The sequence below is a fragment of the Megascapheus bottae genome, chromosome 6 (genome assembly GCF_031878675.1).
Source record: "Megascapheus bottae isolate mThoBot1 chromosome 6, mThoBot2.hap1, whole genome shotgun sequence".
Taxonomy (NCBI): Eukaryota; Metazoa; Chordata; class Mammalia; order Rodentia; family Geomyidae; genus Megascapheus; species Megascapheus bottae.
In genome coordinates, this window is record NC_143514.1 from 38,504,247 (window position 1) to 38,529,204 (window position 24,958).

A 24,958-nucleotide genomic window follows, 5' to 3' on the forward strand; every position below is an offset into this window, starting at 1 on the left:
TTTACTCAGAAAAAAAATATGCTGCTTCTATTTCACTCCTCTATTCTGTGAAGATGAATTAATGGGGGCAAAATTTTGCCACCAAGACCTTTCACGAGGACCCCTGTTAGAATGGAGGGAGGGGAGAGAGGAAAGCTTGGGGGAGGCAGGGGAGAAAGTTGGAAACCCAAGATGGAAAGAGCTCCAGAGACACCTAAAGCCTTTCAGGAGTTTTGTCTGCACTGAGAAAGCTACCCCACAGCTCTGTTTTATGCGCTTAATACTGCTGAAGGTCCCCTCGGACCAGGAAGAAAAGACCATTCTTTTTCTTCTTTTCAAACTTCAAATGTCCTTAAGCCAGAGGCTGAACCAAACAAACAGTCCAGTTTGAAACTAAACTGTTCTTCCTGGTCCGAGGACCTCAGAACTCCACAAGTTGGTGACAAGCAAAACAGGAGAAGCAGGTGGAGATGCAGGAGGCAGGTTCCCCGGAGTTTATCTCCGCCCGGCCACGCCCATCCGAACAAGTCGACCCCGCCTTCGGGAGGTTTCGAGGTGCCCCGGCGGTCACGTGACCCCGCGGCTCGTCCAATCAGCGCAGTCCTGTGAGTTATTCAAATCGACGGCGGGGTATACAGTGGTGCATCCAGCTGCGTGCTCTTCCACCACCATGGGTGCTACCCGGCGCTGACTATGGACGGTCGTGGTGGGCCTCCTGGGCCTTACCGGGCCACCAAGCTGGTAAGACCGCACGGAACGGCGGGGAGGCAGCGGCCATCGGTTTTACCGGGGGCGGAAGGGATGGGGTCCAGGCCTCCGGGCCTCCTGCGGAGGCAGGTACGGGAGCTGGCCCAGCTCGGCCCCTGCTCCGGAGGGTCTGGGCCTCCGCTCATCTCCCGCCGCCCATCGCCGCCGCCTTAGGCTCGGGGCAAAGCGCCCAGAAGTCCGTGTCCAACCGGACTGCTCGTATGACTCATGTGCCCCGGGGGCTCCCTGTGGTCCTGCAGCCCGGGAAGGACCCAGCTCTGCCGGTGTCTGAGGGTTCCACCCCCTCCGATGCAGCGAACTTTGAAAATGTGTTCTAAACCTTGGGGAGATCGAATGAGGGACGACGATAAGGGTTTTGACTCTTGGGCCTGTAGGGTTTCATGCAGGATGTACTGACCGCAGAGCTGCCTGGGTTTTTTTGTTTGGTTGGGTTTTTTTTTTTTCATATATTTTCATGTAATTATTAGAAGGGTTACATTATATTCACCAGATAGAAGGTGCATTACTTCACATACATTGATACCCTTTCTCATGTCTTGGTCCCCATTTCCCTCCCCCCACCTCCACACCTCATCTTGTTTTCCCCTGCAAAGGGTTTGTATTTTTATACTTACTTTTGTCTTCCAGCTACTTTTACTGATTAAGCTGAGTTTAAACTAAACACGGAGTGCTGTCAAATACAGGCCTGGAACGTTCTGGGTGGTCACTGGATCTATTTATACTGTTCTGTGCTTTGGGATTTCCAGTTCTGTTTTCACACCACTATTTTCACTACACTTGCTGAGGAGACAGATGTCTCTGAGTCAGTTTCCAACTTGGGCTAAGGCAGGTTGATAGTATATGAGTGGATGATATACAAAGTTAGATAAATACATGGGTTGATAGATGTAAAAAAAACTATTACATGAAACTATAACTATGACATTAGAATTAGTAAAAAAAAAAGGAATCTGTAAGGTATAAAATTTTATGAGGCGGGAATACTTTAAGAATTTTGAACAATTATTTTTATTTTAAACCAATTACAATATTCTAAGACAAAACAATTGCTAACAAAAGTCACACAGAAAACTGTCTATGATAAATTAAATATTCACACAGTGAGACCAAAGGAGGATATTTTTAGGAGAGGATCACAGGGGCTCAACAGCTATGTGCATATGATGTATAAAATAATGCTTATCAAAAGGAACTCCAAAAAGTGGAAACAAGAAGGGTGTTTTTGTTATTTTATTTTTTGTAGATTTTTTCCCCCTTTGTCACTGTTTTTGACTTTTCTACTTTTTTGTCTTATATGTAAGCTTGTCTATCTGATTTGGAGGTTGGGGGAGCACAGAAATGGTGGGACAAAAGATTAATTCAGCAGTGATACCCACTAGACACTATGTTGGAAATGAACTATACAACTTGGGAGGCAGGAGGGAAAAACGGGAAAGAAGGGAGGGAAGAGGTGACACTGTTCAAAAAAAAGTATACTCATTCCTTGACTGAGGTAACTATAACCCCTCTACATCACTTTTACAATAACAATATATTTAAAAGAATTGTCAGAATAAAAGAATTTTGTACAGTATAATTAGAGGTGACATTAAATAATTTTTTTCCTAGAGGTTTTAAACCCATAAGAATATTTTTTTTAATTCCTTTGTTTTTTTTGTTTTTTTTTTTTTTGCAGTGGAATGAAGTCACCACATCTTTCCGAGCAGGAATGCCTCTAAGAAAGCACAGACAACACTTTAAAAAATACGGCAATTGTTTCACAGCAGGAGAAGCTGTGGATTGGCTTTATGACCTGTTAAGAAATAACACCAATTTTGGTCCTGAAGTTACTAGGCAACAAACTATTCAGCTCTTGAGAAAGTTTCTTAAGAATCATGTTATTGAAGATATCAAAGGCAGATGGGGATCTGAAAACCTTGATGACAACAACCAGCTATTCAGGTATTAAACAGATTTATCTATGTACTGGCAAAATGAAGTTACTGTTAAGTCTTATTACCTCCAGTTTATTATACTTTCACTACAATAGTGGCTTTTTTAAGAAATATATAGATACATATTTTATTTTTTGGAAAAAAATGTTTCTGCTTTTAAGCTAAAACCATTTAGGAAAATTGTAAGATCAAAATTAAATGCTACAAATGAAAGCATGTTAATGACCTTTAGCTTCATAGACTCTGTAATTATGACAAGTTTACAGGTCCTTTTCCTCAAATAACATAGAATGTGAAACAAATAATAGAAAAAATAAAACACAGATTAAAAGAAAATACCAATTAAAGCAGTACCAGAAACTCTGTTTCATGATACACATGTTTCTTTATTGAGTTCCCAGAGTAAATGAGCAGGTTATACATAAAACCTTTTTACAAGTAACACATCATGTTGAAACAAATCTTGTACTTTGTCTCTGTTTTTTTTTCTCCCTACCTTGAAGCAATATATTTTCTGGCTTCCTCTGGCTGTCATAGTTTCCTTTTCTCTCATGTACCCAGAGTTCTTTGTTAAACATCCATTAAACTAGATTGTTCAATTCTAAAGCCCATAATTTTTTTTTTTTAGACTTCATTACTATTTTTCAAGTGAAACGTCTTAGAAGTGGACCCTTTCCCATTACTTTAGTTCATTTTCTGTTGGTATAACAGAATGAGATCAGGTAGTTGGTAAAGGAAATCTGTTTTGACTACAGTTCTAGCGACAACATTAATGAAGTCCTCTAGTAGCATTATAGCATAGCAGAAAAGCAAAAGGGCAGACAGGCAATTGCAAAAGAGGCAAAACAGGGATGCTCCTGTTTTGGTTATAACCAATCCAGTCCTTCCTTAGAGAGTCCTTAAAGAAATATTAATCCAGCTGGGCACTGATGGCTCACATTTGTAATCCTAGCTACTCAGGCTGAGATTTGAGGATCATGGTTGGAAGCCAGCTCAGGCTGTAAAGTCTATGTGACTCTTACCCCCAATTAACTACTAGAAAACCAAAAGCAGCATTTTGGATCAAAGTACTACAGTGCTAACCTTGAGTGATTAAAAAGGAGGCCAGAGTTCAAGCACTACAACCTTTAAAAAAAAAGTATTACTCCTTTTAATTGACTTTATTACCTCTTCAAGATTCCATAACATCTCTACCTCATTACATTGGAGATAAAACATAATCTTTGAGATATAACTGATATACTGTAAGTTACAAATGTTTAATTATGTGGAAACTAACAAAATTGTCACCACAGTCTCAGGCAAAAGTTTCTATTACTCCTTTTAATTTCCTTCTGCCTTTCATTTTATTTCTATCACTGCAAAGGGAATTACTGATCAACTTTCTGTCTGTTTAAATTAGTTTCAATTTCTTCAAGATTGAAAAATGATAATATATAGAATGAATGAGTATTGTTTTTGTTTGGCTTGTTCTACTCAGCATATTTAGATTCATCTACATTGTATGTTCAGTAGTAGATCCCTTTTTTCCGTATTTTTTATTGTAATTAGTAGAAGGGTTACATTATATTCACCAGATAGAAGGTGCATTACTTCACAAACATTGATGCCCTTTCTCATGTCTTGAGACCATTTCCCTCCATTCACCCCGGCCCCTCATCTTGTTTTCCACCCTTTTGATATATACAGTATATCAGATAGAAAGGTGAAATACTGTAACAATATGAGATAACCAAGGGACAGCAAAAGAGATGAAAGATAACATAGCACATTAAGGACAACAATCACTCATTATATGGTTTTTGTTTCTATATCCTGGAAGTCCATTCATTTAGCATCATACTATAAAGGTTTTGTTCTATTGTAAATCTCTGTTAGGAGAGCCCAAGGTTTAGTAGATAGACCCTTTTTTTATTGATCTGTTGTGTGAATATACCATGAGTTGTTTATTTGTTTACCAGGAGATGAATATTTGGATTGTTTTCAAGTCTTTGCTATTCAAAATGAAGCTGTTGTGAACATTACATTTTATGTAGACTTGTGCTTTCATTAATTTTAAGGAGTGCAGTATCTGGATCTCACATTAGCTTGCTTTTTTTACGATTTTCAAACTTCCAATCCAGGTTTCTTTCCTGATCTTTAGATTCATGTTTTCAACCATTAGAAATCATTATCATCCTAACCTAAATTTTTGTCTTCTGTGTCTAAATGAATGACAACATTCTATATGGTTGATTTTAATTTTTTCTCTTCCAACTTTAAGTATACATTGGTAACAAAATGGTACATTGTAAATACCTAAATAGTTCTCTAAACTGTACATTTCTCTCCAAAACAAATATTTGTTAGATTAATATTATTACCTATTCTGCATAACTCCTCAATTAGTCTCTGCTTCTAGGATTTTGTAATGATTACAAAACTAAAAAATACCTTGAAATAAAGGTTACTGAAAAATATATAAAACTTTAATGGAAAAAAATATAAAATTATTATTGAGATGGAGAAATAAAAGATTTTTTTGGGGGGGTGCTTGAATTCTGCGCCTGGGCGCTGTCCTTGACCCCTTTCAGCTCAAGGCTAGCACTCTGCCACTTGAGCCACAGCATCACTTCCAGTTTTCTGGCAGTTAATTGTAGGTAAGAGTCTCACGTACTTTTGTGCCAAGGCTGGCTTCAAACCACGATCCTTAGATCGCAGCTTCCTGAGTAGCTAAGATTACAGGTGAGAGCCACTGGCACCCAGCTCAAGATTTTGTATTATATATAGCAACCATTCCCAAATTGATGTGTAAATTTAGTGCATTCTTGCTTCAAACTTCATTGTAAGTTTTTGTAGAATTTGAGAAACAAATTCTAAAATTCATGTTGATAATTATGTCTTACCTGAGATCTGGTCTTAAATTAGCTTAAAGTAATTAGGTACTGGAAGAAATAAAGCCCCCATGCAGATGCTAACTTGGTTTTGTTATATGTGGTCTAAATACCTACATATGAAAAGTAAAATTCTTGCAAAAAGTTTAAGAAAATATTTTGTATTAGGGCAGAGTAATAAACCACTTCTGTTGTAACTGAAAAGTTAGGTACAGATTTAGTATATGATAAAAGACACCAAGAATCAGAAAAGCACAAGCCCTCATATAGCTCTTATATATTGGAAGCAGGGAGGAGAAAATACATTAACTATAGTTTATGATTTTTCCTTAGGAATGAACTTCTACTTATAGATAATGAAAGCCAGGTGTTGGTGGTGGCTCAGATTTGAGGATCGCAGTTCAAAGATAGCCTACGCAGGAAAGCCTGTGAGACTTTTATCCCCAATTAACATCAGAAAGCCAGAAGTGGAATGTACTTGGGTGTAGCTCAAGTGCTACACTCAGGCCTTGCATTCAAGCTTCAAGACTGGCACACACACACACACACACACACACACACACACACACACACACACAAGATAATGAAGCCATGTACTAGTAGCTTATGCCTGAAGTGCTAACTATTCAAGAAGCTAGGATCATCAGATTGTGGTTCACTGCCAGCCAAGGCAGACAAATGCAAAAGATCCTTATATACAATTAATGTGAGTGTGGGAGCTAGAAGTAGGTGCTGTGACTCGAGGGTACCAGCCTTGAAGTAAAAAGAGACAGTGCTTAGACTCTGAGTTCAAACCCCTAAACCAGCTTAAAAAAAAGAAAGATAATGAACTCAAGCAAATGTGAACAAATATATTACGTGGTAGTTACATACATGGGAATTGGTTTGTGTTGTTTTCTAAACTTGTTTGTGTCATTGAAATACTATAGTAAAATAAAAATTAATCAAAAGGAACAAGAGCCAGAGGCTGGTGGCTGAATTCTGTAATCCTAAAAAAGCCAGAAGTGAAGCTGTGGCTCAAGTAGTAGAGCTCAGCTCTACCCTTGAGCAGAAAAGTTCAGGCAGAGACAGCACCCAACCCTTAGATTATAAATTGAAGACCAGGACTGGAACAAAAAAGAAAGAAGGAACAAGAGACTGGGGTCTAAAAATTAGGACAAACACAAACAAAAGGCAGAAAGTATGTACGAAGACAGTTTGTCAAAGTAACATAGAAATATTGTAATCGCAAACTGTTTTGTGTATGCATATTTCTTCAACTGAATTGATCCAAATGGTAACCCTGAATTTTCCATCAATAAAATATTCAGGCAGGAAACTATCAGAATATTTTAAATATATCAGTGAAAAGTGATTTATGTAGAATCTTCATTCTTTGGTAATGTAAATAAATCAGGTTACTTGCATAATTTTTGAAGTAGGTTTTAAAAGTTTCTAGATTATTTAACTACATATTACTTTTAAACCAGATTTCCTCCAACTTCTCCACTTAAAAGTCTCCCACGAAGACATCCAGAATTGAGGAAAAACAGCATAGAAAACTTTTCCAAAGATAAAGAGAGCATTTTTAGATTACGAAACTTATCTCGCAGAACTCCTAAGAAGCATGGATTACTTTATTCTCAGGTAAAATGACCTTTTACTGATCACTTTAAAAAATACAATTACCATGTACTTGCTAAAAGGCTCAATAAAAGTAAATCTTTTATATTTGAAGCCAACACTAAAATCTCCTAACCTAGATTACATACTACAAATATATCTGTAAATTGTATTTGGAACCCAGAAAATAATGACAAAAGTAGAAGTGAGACATATTTGCAAGTGCTATATAGCTTAACAGTGTTTTTTCAAATTATTGTGTTACTGTGTCAGTTAATTTTACACCACTGATGAAGTATCTGAGAATTAATAAAAAGGAGAAATGTTAACTTTGGTTCATGGTCTCTAGTGCTTTAACCCATGTTCAGCTTCATTACTTTGGGCCTGTTATACGAGCAAGTAGCAGAGATACTGCTGAACTCATGACAGTAAAAGAAGGTAAAAGCAAAAGAAAGGAAAGGGACCAGGATGTTAATACTTGCTCCTAGGACATGGTCCCAAGGACAGAACTGCCTTTAACAAGACTCCATCACTTGAAGGTTCCATCATCTCCTAATAGCCCAAAAACTTTATAAACACATGGGCCTTTCCAATACTTCAAGATCTAAACTGTAGCTCTGGAATTTCTATATAACTTTTCAATTAATCTCTCTGTCCCTACTCAGAATTAAAGTACCTAGAGAGAAAGTTGATTTGGGTTCTGATGTGGATGTGACATTGACAGCTACAGAAGCTATTACCTTATGTTGCATCATTGTTTCATGCAACACTTATTTTGTGGCCTCACCATAGCCATATAGTAATAAAAACATTTCCTTAGTTGGAGCATAAAACAAATAAAACCAACGTGATCTTTTCTCTTTTTAGGAAAATATAGAAAAAGCAAATCATGAAATAACCAGTGAAGATAAGGAAAACCCTACAGATAATAGAGAAATAAGCCAAGAAGATGTTGAAGAAGTTTGGAAATATATTATTCTAATCTAGTAAGATAAATCTAAGCTATAATCAAGTTTCTGAAGCATTTAAATGACTGATTTGATATTTTTGTCAAAATATTAAAATGAGTACAGAGTCATTTTTAAGCATAGAATTTAAACCTGTTACATATATTTTCTAGTAAATGCTTTTGCTAATAGAGTTGAAATAGATTTTCAGTGAAATTTGCTTTTTCTTGAATTAAAGTCATAGCTGTAGTTTGGGCTCTGTATTGGTTATAGTCAGGAGTCATGTTGGATTTCTATGAGCTTTATTTGAGAGAAATATATTTGGAAGTAGGCATTAACTAATCCTTGGGTTAGGAGAAAAATTAAACACTCTGGCTTTGACTATCATTCATATTTACCTTCTATTTCTCTTATTTTATGGAATCTATAAAAGTTTGTATTCTTTCCTTGTTTTAGCCTACAAACTATTTTGTGTGTGCCATCTCTAGAAGGACTCATAAATCCAAACCAAATAATTCCTCAATATATAATGTACAACATGGCTAACACAAATAAACATGGAGTCGTTGTACTACAAGACAAGTCAGGTAGGTGTCAATTAAAGAAATTGGTATCCTTCCAACTTACTAGCAAAAGTTACACTCATAGGAGAATACAGACCTAAGGTGGAAAGCGGACTAGACTATTCCATTGCAGTAGCATCAGAAGGTCTACTGTTTTATCATTAGGGGCCCTTTAGTAATGAAGTAGTAAAATAACTTCACATGAATACTATTCATGTACAGAATTAGAAGAAATAGAGGCCAAAGTGGATCCAAAAAACCAACAAGCATAAAAAATATTGATTAATTGCATTGATGTTGAGGGCCTACAGTATTTTAGACATTGTATTAAGATTTAGTAGAGAGCAAGATAGAAATGGTGGCACTGAAAAAATTTTAGGAAAGGCCGGGAGTTTGGCCTAGTGGTTAAAGTGCTTGCCTAGCATGCATGAAGACCTGGGTTCGATTCCTCGGTACCACATACATAGAAAAAAAGCCAGAAGTGGTGCTGAGGCTCAAGTGGTAGAGCTCTAGCCTTGAGAAAGTCCAAGAGCATTGCTCAGGCCCTGAGCTCAAGCCCAGGACTGGCAAAAAAAAAAAAAAAAAAAAAAAAAAAAAAAAAAATTTAGGAAAGCCTCATGGTGAAATTCCATTATATTCACTATACTTCATTTCCATCACTGGTCTCTCTCCCCAGTCAGTAATAGTCAATCAGCATAGGAATAGACAGACCAAAACAGGATGAACAGAATGTAGGGAAGTAGACAAGGTGGAATATTGAGAGCTTTTATCTGAAAACCTACCCCTTACACTAAACTAATCTGTGATTTGGACATAGTAGATTGTTTTTTATATTGTGAATAGGGTCAAAATCAAGTTCTGTGTCACTTTTCCAAATTTCTATATTTTAAAGTATTGACCTGATTCAACCTACGCCAAATGTCTATCCTCACAATAATCACACACACACAGCCATTCACACACATTTTTATGCACATACATACACATAGTGAAAAGTTTAAATTTTTACTGGCATAAAATTGATGTGATTTACTCTTCAATGCTTTTTTTGTATGTCTAGATGACCTTCCTCACTGGGTCTTATCTGCCATGAAGTGCCTAGCAAATTGTAAGTCGAAAACTACCTATGTATGTTTTTAGTAGAAGTACTTCACAAGAATCAAAAAATATTTAAATGATTTATTATTAGAGTCTGTGTAACTGTTCCTTTAAGTTTAAATGGTAGTTAAGTAGACTAGATTACATTATGGGACCTTTAATATTTATTATACTGAAGGTGATTTTATAATTCAAACCATCATTTATGGCTCAGTTCACAACAATCATAAAATGTAGGCCAGAGGATTTTCAGGAAAAACCTGCACTATAGTAATTCCCACTGAAGTACAGGATTCAAGTGGCAGCTTGGAAGTAAAATAGTGCATCAGCCAAAGAAGTATCAATCAGCAGTGAAGTTTTATGAAACCCATTTCAGTCCTCACAGTTGTTCATGACTTCAATATTTAGGTGCTTTGTAATGTGCTTCTATTCCAAAGAATATGCTATTTATGATTATATAGAGTAAGCTCTGTCATTAATCCACAAATCATTTTTTAGTAGTGGTGATCAGTAATAATTGACACATCAATTAAAACTGATTCAAGCACCAAACACTAATAGCTTTCAAAATAGATTTTGTAAAAACATACTCTTATCAAGAGTTACAATGCATTTCAATAATTCTAGTTATGGATGTAGTGTTCTAGTTCTGATAAAAACCAGTAATTTTGAGAATATTAACGAGATGTTAGAAATGTTCAGGATAAATGCTCATTCCTTTGCTGTCCACTGGGTGTCAATATGACAAAGTATCAGAATAAATAGTGAGGAAGTGAATATGTTAAGAAATATTTTATTTATAACATTAAAGATCTGATCATAAGCTTAAGAATTTTTTTTTAGTCTACCATAATTTTATTGTAATAGAGAAACCAGGCTGTAATAGGTCTAGAGGAGAGTATATGGTGGTTATCTTTCCAAAAGGTGGAATCTGAGCTTGCTGGTTGCAGTCACAACTCAGGATATCTCCTTTCTGATCTTACTCTGTGCTGCGTCCCATCACCCATCACATACCCATGGTATGGGATGAGCTTTCAAAGCCCAGAACTTAGGGATGAAGAATATGATTGTCTTTCCACACCAAACACTGTCCTTTCTCAGTGGAGAATAGCAGGAAGGTAGGTACTACACTTTATCTTGGCATATTCTCCAGAGATTTGGGATGTCTCCTGTTAGATGGAGCCTCTGCCCAGCTAAACTTCTTCCCTCCTTAAGCTTAAGATTTTAATTTCTTTTTTTTTCCTTTCCTACTCAACTACTCTGATTCCTTGGCTTGTGGTTAACATACTAATAGGAATTCTCTGTTGTCCGTCTTTATGGATTTCTGTCTTTCCGTTCCCAGGCCTTAATAGACCTAAATAATACTAGATTTGTGACAGATATGTAACTAGGTTTCAATGTGCTTAACAGTAGACTATATTAAGAGTTTTACTTTACTTTACTTGTTATTTAATCTGCTAGAGTCATTCTGTAAGGTATAGAGATCTGTGATCATTATACTGTCCATAGTTTTTTTCAGGGAAGAACGGAGGAGCAAGAGCTCAAACCTGAATTCTCAATACATATTCTTTGTTTTTATTTCTAGTAAACCATGCTTTTTAGAAAATTTACTACTGATTACCAGATACTTAATTATTCTACATTCTGAGGATATTTCTTATACCTTCCTTAGGAACAAAATTTAGTTTTCACAAAATCCATGTTAGCCTATAAACTGTGTGTGTGTGTGTGTGTGTGTGTGTGTGTGTGTGTGTGTGTGTGTGTGTGTGTCTTTTTCTAACCAAGCCTCAGGAAATTCTCATAATGTTGATTCCTGGTCTTTGTTTAGATACTTCTCATGTACTGAACCAGACCAAATATTTCCAGGTCAATACGTTTCTAACTGCCTGGCTGGATTTATTCATTGAGCTGGATTATTCTGATACATACAGTCCGTGTACCACACTTCCAAATGTTAGACCTCAAAGTTCTGACCCTTGTTTTCATGCTCTACTTCACTAAGTTTTAATTCTAGGTTAGCTTTCAAGAGCTTTTTATATTGGGAAAATTATCTGGATCCTCTTTTCTTAATTGTAAATTGTGATCAGATACAATTTCTGAAGAAAACACTAATAGGGAATTTTTTTTTCAGCAATAGTATTAGGTTTAAGAAACTTTGATGTGAAGTTGTTATTTAAATTCATTAAGGGTATGCTTCTGACAAACTTTTCACACACACACACACACACACACACACACACACACACACACAAAACTTTAAAAGTAACCAAAAGAAATATCCACATATTCTTTACTTAACAAAATGATTGGATTAAAATGGATTTTTGAAAAATTGTTTATATGAATTCTACAAAGAAGTTTTATTCTGTTATTTCATCCATTTATATTTCATCCATTTATATATGGATTGCTCTCCTTTTTCTGATTTCTCTCCCCTCTATTGTTCACATACTTTCATTGGCTTGCTTTATGCCTGCTTCACATATAGACATGTTGTTTACACCCATCATTCTCTTTTCTTCTACTTCATTTTGTCCCCTAGACAGTTCCTCATTTATAGTCAACTTTGTGTGTATGTGGTGTGTGTGTGTGTGTGTGTGTGTGTGTTTATGCTTGTGTGTAAAAACATAGGTCTGAATTCTGTCATTTTAGAAAACATATTTGTTCTCTTAAACATGGAATTACTTTGTTAAGCATAATGCTCTGCACCTCTGTTCATTCCTCTGTAAATGAGATTGTTCGTTCTTTTTGGCTAAATAATAATCCATTGTGCATATACACATTTTCTGTATCTCTTTGTCAATTTGAAGGCCACCTTAGATGTTAAAAATAGTGTTGCAATAAATATAATAATGCCAGTTTCTATTGACAGTCTTCAGATATCTGCCGGAGTAGTATCTCTAGACCATCTCTGATAGTCCCATTTTTAGTTTTTTGAGGAATCACCATAGAAGTTGCACTAATTTACATTCCATCTGGTATTATCTAAAGGTTCCCCTTTTTCCTGTGTTCTCACTAGCATTTAGAGTAGCTGTTTTGACAAGTATGAAACAAATGTCAATGTTCTAATTTTTATTTTCTTCATGTATTTACTGGCCACTTCTTTCAAAAATTGTCATAATTGGATTGTTGGTTAACTTGAAGTTTAGTGTTTGAGCTGACTTTGTATTTGCTGATTATTATTCCCAGATTTGTAGTTGACAAAGATTTTTCTTTCTCATTCTGTAGGCCATCTCTTCCTTGAAGAGACTTACTTTCTTTGTAGAAGACTTTTAGTTGAATGTAATCACCTTTGTCAACTTTATCACGTGCTTTGTCAACTTCATCAAGTGCTTTTTCAACATTTTAAGATACATATTTGTTCTCTGAATAGTTGTTAGAACACTAACAACTGACTGCCTACAGAGGTTTCTAGTCAAATGATCTGAGAAGAAATGAGATGTGAACAATTCTTTAAGTTTTCTTACTGTGACAGAATTTATTGTCAAACATAACTTACTCATGAAATACAAGTTTAAGTACTTTTAGATTACCTTTAAATTAAAATACATTTCAACTCTTTCTTTTGCCTTCTACCTCACAGGGCCAAGAAGTAATGATACAAGTAACCCAACTTACGTTGGATTTGAACGAGATGTATTCAGAACAATTGCAGATTATTTTCTGGATCTCCCTGAACCTCTGCTTACGTTTGAATATTATGAATTATTTGTGAATGTTTTGGGTATGTGAATTTTACTTCTTATGTAAATTCATTCTGTTCATATTGCCTAAAATTTAAGAAATCAAACTTCAGTGATACTTTGGTTGTTGAGTCCTTTTCTAATGATCCAATTATGTTGTTCCAACATCACTTGTTCTGACATCAACTACGTGTGGTATGCTGCAAAAGGACAGAATTGAGAAAGGTCTACGGGAAAGAGATGTATGTCACAAAGTTTGGAATGTGAGGTAGCACAGAACCATGCTGTCTCTAGAAAGACAATCTTCCCAGGACATCCATGGGCTCAAACCAGAAGCTCCCATAGCTTCATTGTTTTAGTTTTAGCTCACATTTCATTATCTAGATGTGACTGGTGAAAATTATTGACTGACTTTTAATGAATGAACTCAATCTTCAGTCTCCCTTTTTTTCCCAAGAGGTGGTAGGCTGAAAATTCCAATAGTAAACAAAATCAGTTTTGAGTTAGTTTAGCATGAATTCAATGGGGCTCATATAGGCTTCACATGAATCTAATGAGTCATCATTCAAGAAATTTCAAGGTTTGGGGGTGTTCCATGCCAGGAACCAAAAATGTTAGTACAGCTGGCACTGGCTTGCATTTCTTTGATTTCTACATCCCTAGATTTAACCAGACTAGGTCAAAAATACACAAGAAATTACAATTGTACTGAACAACAAAATTTTTTTCTTTGTCATTATTATTTTCCCAGTATAATTCTTTCTTAGTTTTTACATTATTTTAGGTACTATAAGTAATCTAGAGATGATTTTAATATATGGGAGGATATGCTTACGTTATATGCAAATATTATACCATTTCACATAAGAGACTTATTTTAGTGTCTATGGGAAGGCCTCAAAACCATTTCCTATGGATACCATAGGATAATTATATATTCTGTTGTGCTGTACTTCACATAATTAAAAGGTTTCTAGTGATTGTAGAATGGTTGGAAATGTTTTTAAGTGTATCCTGGCTCAATCCATTTAATTAGGCTGATAATAAATTTTAATCTATTTATATCACAGACAAGCTATGCTTGCACGTATGTAACTGAATGTTGCATGTGTCCTATTTAAGTGGCTTCCAGACTAAGCAGCTGCTATTTGTGCTATACTAACAATATATATACACTATAATGATGCTTTATTTTTTAACTTTACTATTGTTTTCATTTTATATTTTGCCCACCATCATACAGTTGCATCTCAATTTTTCTCTCATTTTCTGGTAGTTGCTTGTGGCTACATCACAGTTTCAGATAGACCCAGTGGGATACATAAAACCCAAGATGATCCACAGTCTTCAAAAGCCCTTCACTTAAACAATTTGAATTCCTTCAAATCAACTGAGTGTCTTCTTCTTAGTCTGCTTCACAAAGACAAAAACAAAGAAGAATCAGATTCAACTGAAAAACTACAGATAAGTGATCAAGGATTTCAAGAAAAAGATGCTAAGAAAATGAAGCTAGTTAATTTAAGAAATACAAGGTCCAGTGCTAATGACATAATTGGAGGAAGCTGCCATAACTTAATAGGCCCTTTAAGTAGTATGCATGTTTTATCCTCTGACATCAAACCAAGGTGCTCTTCTTTGGAAGGAATTGTAGATTTGCCAGGGAATTCAAGGAGAAAGTTGTCCAGTATCTCTCATCACTCTGTTCTGAACATAGAAGAACAACATAATGGACAGTTTTTAGAGTCAAATCCCAAACATGAATCCCTATTAAATCATCATTCCATGGAAAGTATTCAAAAGACACTCTGTGTTGGTTTTAAGAGAACCTCTACTTTGACAATTCAAGACCAAGAAGAGTTATGTAATGAAAAATGCAAGTCAAAACAGCTTTGTAGATCTCAGAGTTTGCTTTTAAGAAGTAGTACAAGACGAAATAGTTATATCAATATGCCTGTGGCTGAAATTATCGTGAAACCAAAGTTCAGACAGTGCAATAAAAGTGACCAAACTGCTATGGAAAATGGACTTGGAGAGTTTAGTACCACAATCAATAAAAGAATGTGCAAAAGTACAATAGAACTTTCAGAAAATTCTTTACCTCCAGCTTCTTCTGTATTGACTGGCACACAAAGTAAGGTTGTTGCTTTCAGTGCATGCAGTATTAACTTAGTGCTTACTAACTTTCTATTTGCTTACGTAGCTTTTTTTCTCTGAAATTTCTTTATTTTACTCTTCTAAAATTATTATAAAAACTTCTGTCATGGCATGATTAAGTTTTATTCTTTTTCCTTAAAGCACTGTTCTTTCCCTTTTGCTTATCAAAGTCACTATTGATAGTAAGAAAGTATTTTGATACTTAAAAATAGGTTATAGAGATTCCCTTCCTGAACACTTGTTTGTTAAACATGTCATTTGAAATATGATGTAACAATCAATGTTAATAAATTCTTTAATAAAAAAGTAGGTTATGAAAATTTTGCTATGTTTTGAGGAATGTAGACATTTCTACAATTAGTTAAATGAGATATTGAGATTACCCTATCATATAACTGGATATGTTGTTCATATGAAAGTTAGTATCATTGATGATTCTCTTTTTTTCCCCTGTGGGGGGATGACTTTACCTTCTAGGCATGCTGCAACCTCACTTAGAGAGAGTTGCCATCAACGCACTGCAGTTATGTTGTCTGTTACTCCCCCCGCCAAACCGTAGGAAGCTTCAGCTCTTAATGCGGATGATATCTCGAATGAGTGAAAATGTTGATATGCCCAGACTGCACGATGCAATGGGCACAAGATCACTGGTAAGTTTGTTTTTTTATGGAAAGATGTCCCGGTTCACTAACCGAACAAAGAGAACCAGGCCCTCTGAAAGGTACGACATAAGTGATGATCTAGTCCTAGATTCATGGATTATGCAAACTTGTTGAGGTCCTGTTATCAAGCAGCAAATATTGGCACACAAATTCCTCATGCCTAGTTTGTTAAACTATCTCATTTTTGTATTAATTCTAATGGAGAACATCGCCTCTTCAGACATCCCTGGTTCAGACAATCAGACTTTGATAGATTGCCTTGTGTCACATGTATCTGATAGGGATGGGAGAGGAGATAAAAATACTGTTGAAAGTGTAAGGGACATCCATGTATAAGTCAAAGTGTTCCAGAAAGTTTGATAGCAAGTCACTGTAGACAAGAGTTTGGGGACACATTGTTGCCAAGTGATCTCATTCTCAGCCTGTTTATAGAGAATGGAAAACAAATATGCTAGCATTGTGTGCAAATATTGATAGAAAGTGAACCCTGAAATAGAGGCACTCACTCTCACTCTGTCTGTATGTATTTGTCTTCTTGGAAAGTGTCAATTCTGTAGACTGCAGTGTTTTTTATAGAAGGTTCTCATAGTAAGAAACCTGGTGCTATTTGTCATCAGTACAGACAGTTCATTAGTAATGACAGACCTTATAAATAAAGAAGAATTATGCCTGAATCAATTAAAGTGATATTGAAAAACAGTTTCATAAGGGAAGATGTTTTGAGAGACATAAATGGTAATTTGGGGATTCTGCATGTTTTCAAAATTACTAGAACATCCAAGTGAAATTTATCTGACCAAATAGTCAAAAGATGAGCCTGATGGCAGAAGGTAGTTTATTGAGTCATCATATAGAGGTGGCAATTGATGGTATGAAAATAAATGAGTTGTACAGGCTAAGGATATAGAAAGGAGAAAAAAAGCTGAGGACTGAGCTTGGAACAAGAAAATTATCTGTCATATCACAGTAAAACTAAAAGTACTCAATACAGTAAATATTCTGATCATCTACTAAGGGGAAGTACTTGAAATAGAATTCTCTTGTTTTCATTGTTTCAAAATGAAGTTAGTAGTTTTTTTTGAATTGCATGCAATAAACTTTGAGACATAATTTTCTGTAAAATTTAAAAATCTCTGTGATGGGCTGGGTGCTAGTGTCTCACACCTATAATACTAGAACTCAGAAAGCTGAGATCTAAGTATCATGCTTCAGAGACAGCCCGGGGCGGGGAGGGGGGGGTAGTCTGAGACTCTTATCTCCAATTAAACACGAGAAAACTGGAAGTGGTGCTGTGGCTCAAAGAAGTAAAGCACCAGTCTGGAGCAGAAAGGGTTCAGGGAAAGCCTGGTGCTAGTGGCTCACACTAGCTACTCGGGAGGCTGAGATCTGAGGATCCAACTTCATAACCAGCCCAGGCACAGAAGTCCGTGAGACTGTTATCTCCAATTCACCACCAGAAAACTGGAAGTGTTGCTGTGGCTCAACATGGTAGGAAAAAAAGAAAGAGCTCAGGAGCAGTGCCAAGGCCTTGAGTCCAAGCCCCATTATTGACAAAAAAAACAAGTCGTCTATCTATCTAAAAGTACATGTACCACGTACATATTAAATTACTATTTAAAACCTATGGAATACATTATAGACTATGTTTACAACCTCTGATGAATTTATTGTCTTCGTTTGTGTTCTTGTAAAATCATGTAATAAGTGCATGTTTTCTTAACAACCTTTAATCTTAAGCAGCATAGCAGTAGGCTATTAATAAAACATACGTAGTTAATAAAATTGTAACAAAACTGAAGAAAAACCTGAGTTATATAATCCTTTGTATCCATGTTAAGGACATTCTTAGCAAGTACTTTTAAATATACTTTAGCATTATAGGATTCAATGATAAATTATTGTCTAATTTTCAAGCTGAAATGTGCTTATCCCTTTAATACTTCACATAATGATACCTGAAGATTACTGATAACGCTAATCTATATAAAACCATACATTCTTAAACATCTTTTATTGTTTCTAGATGATACATACTTTTTCTCGGTGTGTACTGTGCTGTGTTGAAGAAGTGGATCTTGATGAGCTTCTTGCTGCAAGATTAGTTTCTTTCTTAATGGATCATCATCAAGAAATTCTACAAGTACCCTCTTACTTGCAGAGTTCTGTGGAGAAACATCTTGACTACTTAAGGAAGGGCTGTGTAGGTATTTTGAGTCTTAAAAGTATCTTCACTGGCCAGGCACTGATGGCTCATGCCTGCAATCCAAGCTACTCAGGAGGCTGAGATCTGAGAGTGATGGTTTGAAGCCAGGACTGACAGGAAAGTCCATGATACTCCTGACATCAATTAACCACCAGAAAACCAGAAATGGAGCAGTCCATCAAAGTGTTAGAGCACTAGTCTTGAGCAAAGAAAGACTTAGAAGTTCAAGCCCCACAACTGACCAAAAATAAGTTTCTTCACTGGTTACTAGCAAGTGCCAAACTTACACTAGCTCTATCTAAAATGGAGACTTCATTCATATCAACAAATCCCCACAATTTAGGAGTATAGACAGAACTGGGAACTCAAGTAGCACTGGGACTCTTGCCCTTGATCCATGTCTTATTTCTTTTTTCTTTTTTTTAAGATGGTTGTAGGACATGAACTAGAGTTTGGGAGTGGTCCCTGATCCTCTCTGTGCTCAAAGCTAGTCCTATACACTTGAGCCCCACTTCTGATTTTTGAGTAGTTAATTTTGAGATAAGATTCTCAGAGGGACCTTTTTTGCTCAGGCTGGCTTCAAACAACATTCCTCAGATCTCAGCCTCCTGAGTAACTAGGATTATAAACAGGAACCACTGGCTCCATATCTTATTTCATTTTCTGTCCTGTATTTGACAAGTGACTTCTTTACATGATGGGAATATGACTGATTAAAGTTCATGGATCACAGCTTTAACTTTGATACCTAAAAGAAAAAGGCAGCCCTGTAGCTCCAGTCTGGAAAAGTGTGGCTGTGGGCCCTTGATGGCCCAGGCTCAGCTATCTGTGTATCCTTAGGTATTTGAGGGTCAATGGATGGCTGATTGGCTCTATACCCCTTAGAGCAGAATTTTTTTTTCTTCAAATAGACATTGGGGAGGGGGCGAGGGGGGTGGGAAGGAATCATTACAAAACGAAGACAAAGGAATACCAAGCAGCCCAAAATAACAAGACATATGACTTTATTCATGCATTGTTTGACCAGAACATTGGTTTATTGTCCTGGCTTGTCATACATAATTTAAACTGCCCCCTACAATTCCTCATATCAGCAGACATGTAGACTCTGCCCATGCCCAAGACCTCTGCTAAATGCATGGGGGTTTTTTGTTTTGTTTTGTTTTGCCAGTCCTGGGCCTTGAACTTAGAGCATGAGCATTGTTCTTGGGCTTTCTCAAAGTTAGAGCTCTACCACTTCAGCCACAGCACCATTTCTGACTTTTTTTTTAATGTATATGGTACAAAGGAATCAAACCCGGGTCTTCTTGCATGCTAGCATGCAAGCATTCTACCACTAAGCCAAACTCCTGTACCATAAATGCATGTTTTATGATTAAGTTCAGAATATTGATATTAAGATGAATTGAAATATCACATTATTGTTGTCTTATAGTTTACATAAAATCTATGGTACTAAGTACTTTATATACATGTTCTTATGGAACCACCATTTTAATAATGAAATAATCTAAGACAAGTAACTTGATGAAGGCTACAAAACTTGTAAGGTTGTTATGCTGGGACTTAAATCCTTCTCTAATGCATCATTTGTAGTTTGGTGGTAAATTGCTCAGCAAAGAGCAATTTACTGAATAACTTAACCAGAGTTAGCAGATCATTACTGTCTCATTTTCTTCACTGTAGGTGAGAAGTCCTGGAGAGGAACTGGTTGCTCCTTTGCCAACATACTCTTATTGCAAGCAGATTAGTGCACAGGAGTTTGATGAACAGAAGGTTTCTACCTCTCAAGCTGCAGTTGCAGAACTGTTAGAGACTCTTATTAAAAATAAGAGTTTATCTATTAAGGAGAAAAAAAGAAAACTGAAGCAGGTAAGAGAATGAGCAACATCGTACTCATATAAGTATGTTCTAATACTATTAAAGCAAGTTTGAATGAAGAGGCTATATATCATATGTACACATGAAGCTACTGTTTCATTACCTGCGCATTTATTTGATTTCACTCTGTATTCCAGTAGTGACTCTGCTTTGTCACTAGTGTTTTGTTTAATTATACTTCGGATTAGTGTGGGAAAGCAATTAGAAAATCTGCTTTATAATTCTTGAGTGACTCATCACTACCATTTAGAATCTTTAGCTCTAAATTCAAACCCAGTAGTCCCTTAACTCTTACCAAGAACATGTATGTTGTAGGCACTAAGAAATGTAACTGTGCAAATCTTGTGACTTTCTTGAGCTATATCAGTGAGAAACAAGTTGTAGAATTTTTTTTAAGAATTCATTAACATTGATTTTTACATCATAGTTCAAATGACATGTTTAACAAACAAGTATTCAAGAAGGGAATCTCTATATACAATCACTGGCACTTAGTTTTTAGAACATAATCAAAATTTTAAACTAAGGGTTTGTATATCATAGATACATATTAATCTATGTAATAAAACAATATGTCTATAGAGTCATAGGTTTTTATGTTTGTAATTGTGTTTATATTTCCAGTACCATGTCCATAGCATTAGGTATGCAAGTATTGAGTCCTCGTTCTAGTACTGTTTGAATCTAATAGCCACATATTAAGGATACCATGCGCCTTTTGTTCCTTTGGTCTTGACTTGTCTCACTCAACATGATTTGCTGTAGAGTCACCTACTTCCCTGCAAATGCCATTATTTTATCTTGTCTGTTGGCTATGTAGAATTCCATTGTATATATACCACATTTTTTGTATCCATTCATCTGCAGTAGGGCATCTGGATTGTTTTCATCGCCTGGCTATTGTGAATAGTGCAGAGATAAACATAGCTGAGCAGGTGTCCTTATCATATCTTGGGTTATGGTGTTCAGATAGATGCCCAGAAGTGGTATGGCGGGATCATAGAGAAGGTCAATTTTCCGTTCTTTAAGGAACCTCCACATTGCTTTCCAGAGTGGCTGAACTAGTTTACAATCCCACCAGCAGTGCAGTAGGGTTCCTTTTTCTCCACAGCCCCACCAGCATTAACTCAAAATGGATCAAAGACCTCAATGTCAGACCAGAAACCATGAAGCTGCTACATGATAGAGTAGGAGAGACACTGGAACTCATAGGCACAGGCAAAAGATTCCTGAACAGAATCCCAGGGTCACAGCAATTTGGAGAGAGACTCAATAAATGGAACTACCTAAAAATAAAAAGTTTCTGCACAAGTTGTAAAATTTTAAAGGAGATTTAGCAGAAGAGGATCCTAGAATGAAGGCAAAGCAGGGATAAAATGAAAAAATATGTATTCAACTGGGAAAGAAATATTAAATGCTATCTAATTCTTTGTTTCATTTTTAAGTTTCAGAAGGAATATCCCTTGATATATCAAAAAAGGTTTCCAACCACAGAGAGTGAAGTAGCACTTTTTGGTGACAAACCTACAATCAAGCAACCAATGCTGAGTTTAAGGAAACCAAAATTGCGTAGTCTGAGATACTAAAAGAATGAAAAACGTAACTCATACTGGTGAAATGTTGAGAAATGAAGCCATATCTGAGAATCTAGCTACTTCAGGAAGTCTGTTACTAATAAGGTTTCTCTTAATAAATATGTACAGAAGTGCCAAAATAAGTTTTCTTCATCAGTGTGAGACTTCTAAGCAGCTATTGGATCTCAGCTGAGAGGACATAACAATAGGTAGTGATAATATTTTAGACCAAAACAATCATTTTTAATGCAATTATGTAGAAGTTGATGTGATTGTACTAAATTTTATTTATTTGAATTTTGAAAATGGTGGTATGGTCAAGATTAAGCTGTAATCTTGTTTTTAAAAGAAAATTGGTCCAGGCATATGATTATGGATATTAGCTAAAGAACTAGTTTCTTATTTCTGAATGTAAGGATATGAAGAATATTTGAAAGTTCATTCTCAGCTGCTAAATATTGCACTCCTTGTTAATTTTTTTTCTACTTTTGATCTATTTATATATTTGGGGGGCTGGGTTTTGTTATTTTTTGTGTGGGAGTTTCTTGTTTAGGGATTGTTTGATTTTCGAGACAGAATCTCATTAGCTAGTCTCAAACCCAAGTTCCTCTTGTGAAAGCTTCCTGAGTACTGAGAAAACAGGCGTGTACCATACCTGGCTTTTATATTTAGCGCATGCGTTTTTAAAGCAAGTTTATATAACTATTTCAGTCACATCCTTTTATCCATCCATACTTTTTGAATTTCTTTGATTCATCATCTAGGACAAGATAGTAATAACAAAGAAATGTAAGCTAATCGATCAAGTATTCATCCAAAAGACACTTGCTCTGTTCCTTTTGTGTGAAAATTGTGATGAATAAAACAGAAAACATCATTTCTAACCTTATCCTCCATTGGATAAAACGAGATACGCATCAAAATCAAAGTGGGAAATCTTCCATCTGAAAACTGACCTTTCTGATATGGAAACGTTCTCTAATGCTTGATAAGCCTGGTTCCCATCAGTGTCATCTGAGACATTTTAGAACAGTCTCTTTCTAGCCAGAGCCTACCTTCTAGCAGTTCTGTATTAGAAACATGGTATATAAACCTTGGTTTGGGGAGTTGGGGATTATGGGTTTTTTGAGACTGTGTCTCATTCTGTAGCCAAGGCTGGCTCAAATTTTCAATCCTTATGTCAGCCTCCTAAATGCTGGAATTACATTCAATAAGTATTGGTATTTTTTTTAACTTTCCGGGTCACTCCAATGTTCATCTCACATTTCTTAGCATTAACACTGGCACAGAGTATTAGTCAGTGAAGCATTGATTTTATTTTTCATTGGACAACAATGCCAAGAATAAATGTGTCTCATGATTGACTTGGTAGAAAGTTGAAACATTTTTTTTCCAAAATCATGTAAAATCTATTGCATAAATATAAAGGGATATGTAATACATGTAATAAACTCAATGTTTAATCGTTTGAATTCTCAGTTAAAACTTATTCATATGGAGAATGACAATGTTCCATTCTCAGTTACTATTTTTTCATTAAAAACTTTGAGAGAAATGATAAATACACCTTTAACCCAGAGAACATGTAAAACATTACCAAACCAAATTAGCATTAGAATTCTAAGGTGCTTGTACTCAAAAACTTTGCTTGTTTAAAGGTATACATGATAATGTGAATGATGTTTCAAATTAGGATACAAATATTGTGAGCCCTGTAACATTTTAATGTTGCTTATGTATTTATTGACATGGCATTTATAAATATTAAAAACATTAAAACTTGTATTAGTGTATACTGAAATTATAAACTGTATATCATACTTGACATCAAGTTGGTAAGACTTATTAAGCTATTGTTGAATAATGATGTAGAGGTTCTGATTGTGCACACTGTTTCCCAGTTGTTGTTTTTTAAATTTACTTTTAGTTGGTCATAGAGGCTTGAAATTAGGAACTGGGTGCTGTCCCTGAACTGTTTTGCCCAAAGCTACTGCTCTACCACTTTGAGCCAAAGTACCATTTCTGGTTTTCTGGCAGTTAGTTGGAGTCTCATGAACTTTCCTGCTCCAGCTGCCTTTGACCCGCATTCCTCAGATCTCAGCCCCCTGAGTAGCTAAGATTACAGGCATGAGCCACCAACACCCAGTTTTTGTTTTGAATTTTTTTACTTAACCACTGGAAGTTTGTTGAGAAAGAAAACAGTAAAGCACTGTTCTAGAGTCTGGAGTCTTAGAAATCCCGCTGGGTTCAGCACACAGCTGACACATTCACCAAGGCTAGACTGTAGCAGAGTCTGTTTTAACAGGAAGGCTGAAATCTTCTCAAAGATGGATTGACCTGTGGAGCTGATCTTAGCAATATGTAGAATTTCTTTTTTGATTGCGTTTGCTTTCTCAGGAAATGACAAAATCATACTACAGGGAATAAAAAGGAGTCCAGGTCAGATGCTGTCTAATTACTTTCTTACTTGCAATTCTGGTCCCAGAATCATTGTCATAACCCTCCCCAGTACTGTCTGCTAACTGGTGTCAGATCATGATTCACTGTCCAGAGTTACCTAGCATTTAATAATGGAAAGTAAGGGAATTTCCCACTCGTGGCCTTTTGTTTTGTTCTGGGAAAACAAACTTGAATTTTCTCCTTTATGAAATGTGCAGAACATACAAGTAAACAAGGTGGGTTGATTAGAAAAGAAACGACAAAGGAGCTGGACGCTAGTGGCTCATACCTTTAATCCTAATCAGATGGCTGAGATCTGAGGATCCTGATTTGATACTGATACCTGCTTTGGTGTTGGAGAGTGGAGGAGATTCTTATCTCCAGTTAATTGCAGAAAAAACAGGAAATCGAGCTGTGGTTCAAATGGTAGAGTGCTAGCCTTGAACAAGAAGCAAGTTGAAAAAATAACTCACTAAAATAAACACTTTTTTGATATGTTTTATTGTAATTAATAAAAAGGTTACATGATATTTACCAGATAGAGGGTGCATTAATTCACATACATTGATATCCTTTCACATGTCTTGGTCCCCATTAC

The 24,958-nt window shown here is 35.9% G+C and overlaps 1 protein-coding gene across 1 annotated transcript; it reads left to right on the top strand.

The window, feature by feature from the left end:
* Nucleotides 1-672: 672 nt before the first annotated feature.
* Depdc1 (DEP domain containing 1) lies at nucleotides 673-23,384 on the top strand. The gene is made up of 10 exons (XM_090333721.1): nucleotides 673-720; nucleotides 2,423-2,688; nucleotides 8,560-8,690; nucleotides 9,727-9,774; nucleotides 13,348-13,492; nucleotides 13,662-13,672; nucleotides 16,100-16,251; nucleotides 18,287-18,463; nucleotides 20,153-20,338; nucleotides 21,793-23,384. The coding sequence occupies exons 1-10, from the start codon at nucleotides 673-675 to the stop codon at nucleotides 21,931-21,933; spliced, it is 1,305 nt and encodes a 434-aa protein (XP_090189847.1). The 3' UTR covers nucleotides 21,934-23,384.
* Nucleotides 23,385-24,958: the final 1,574 nt, after the last annotated feature.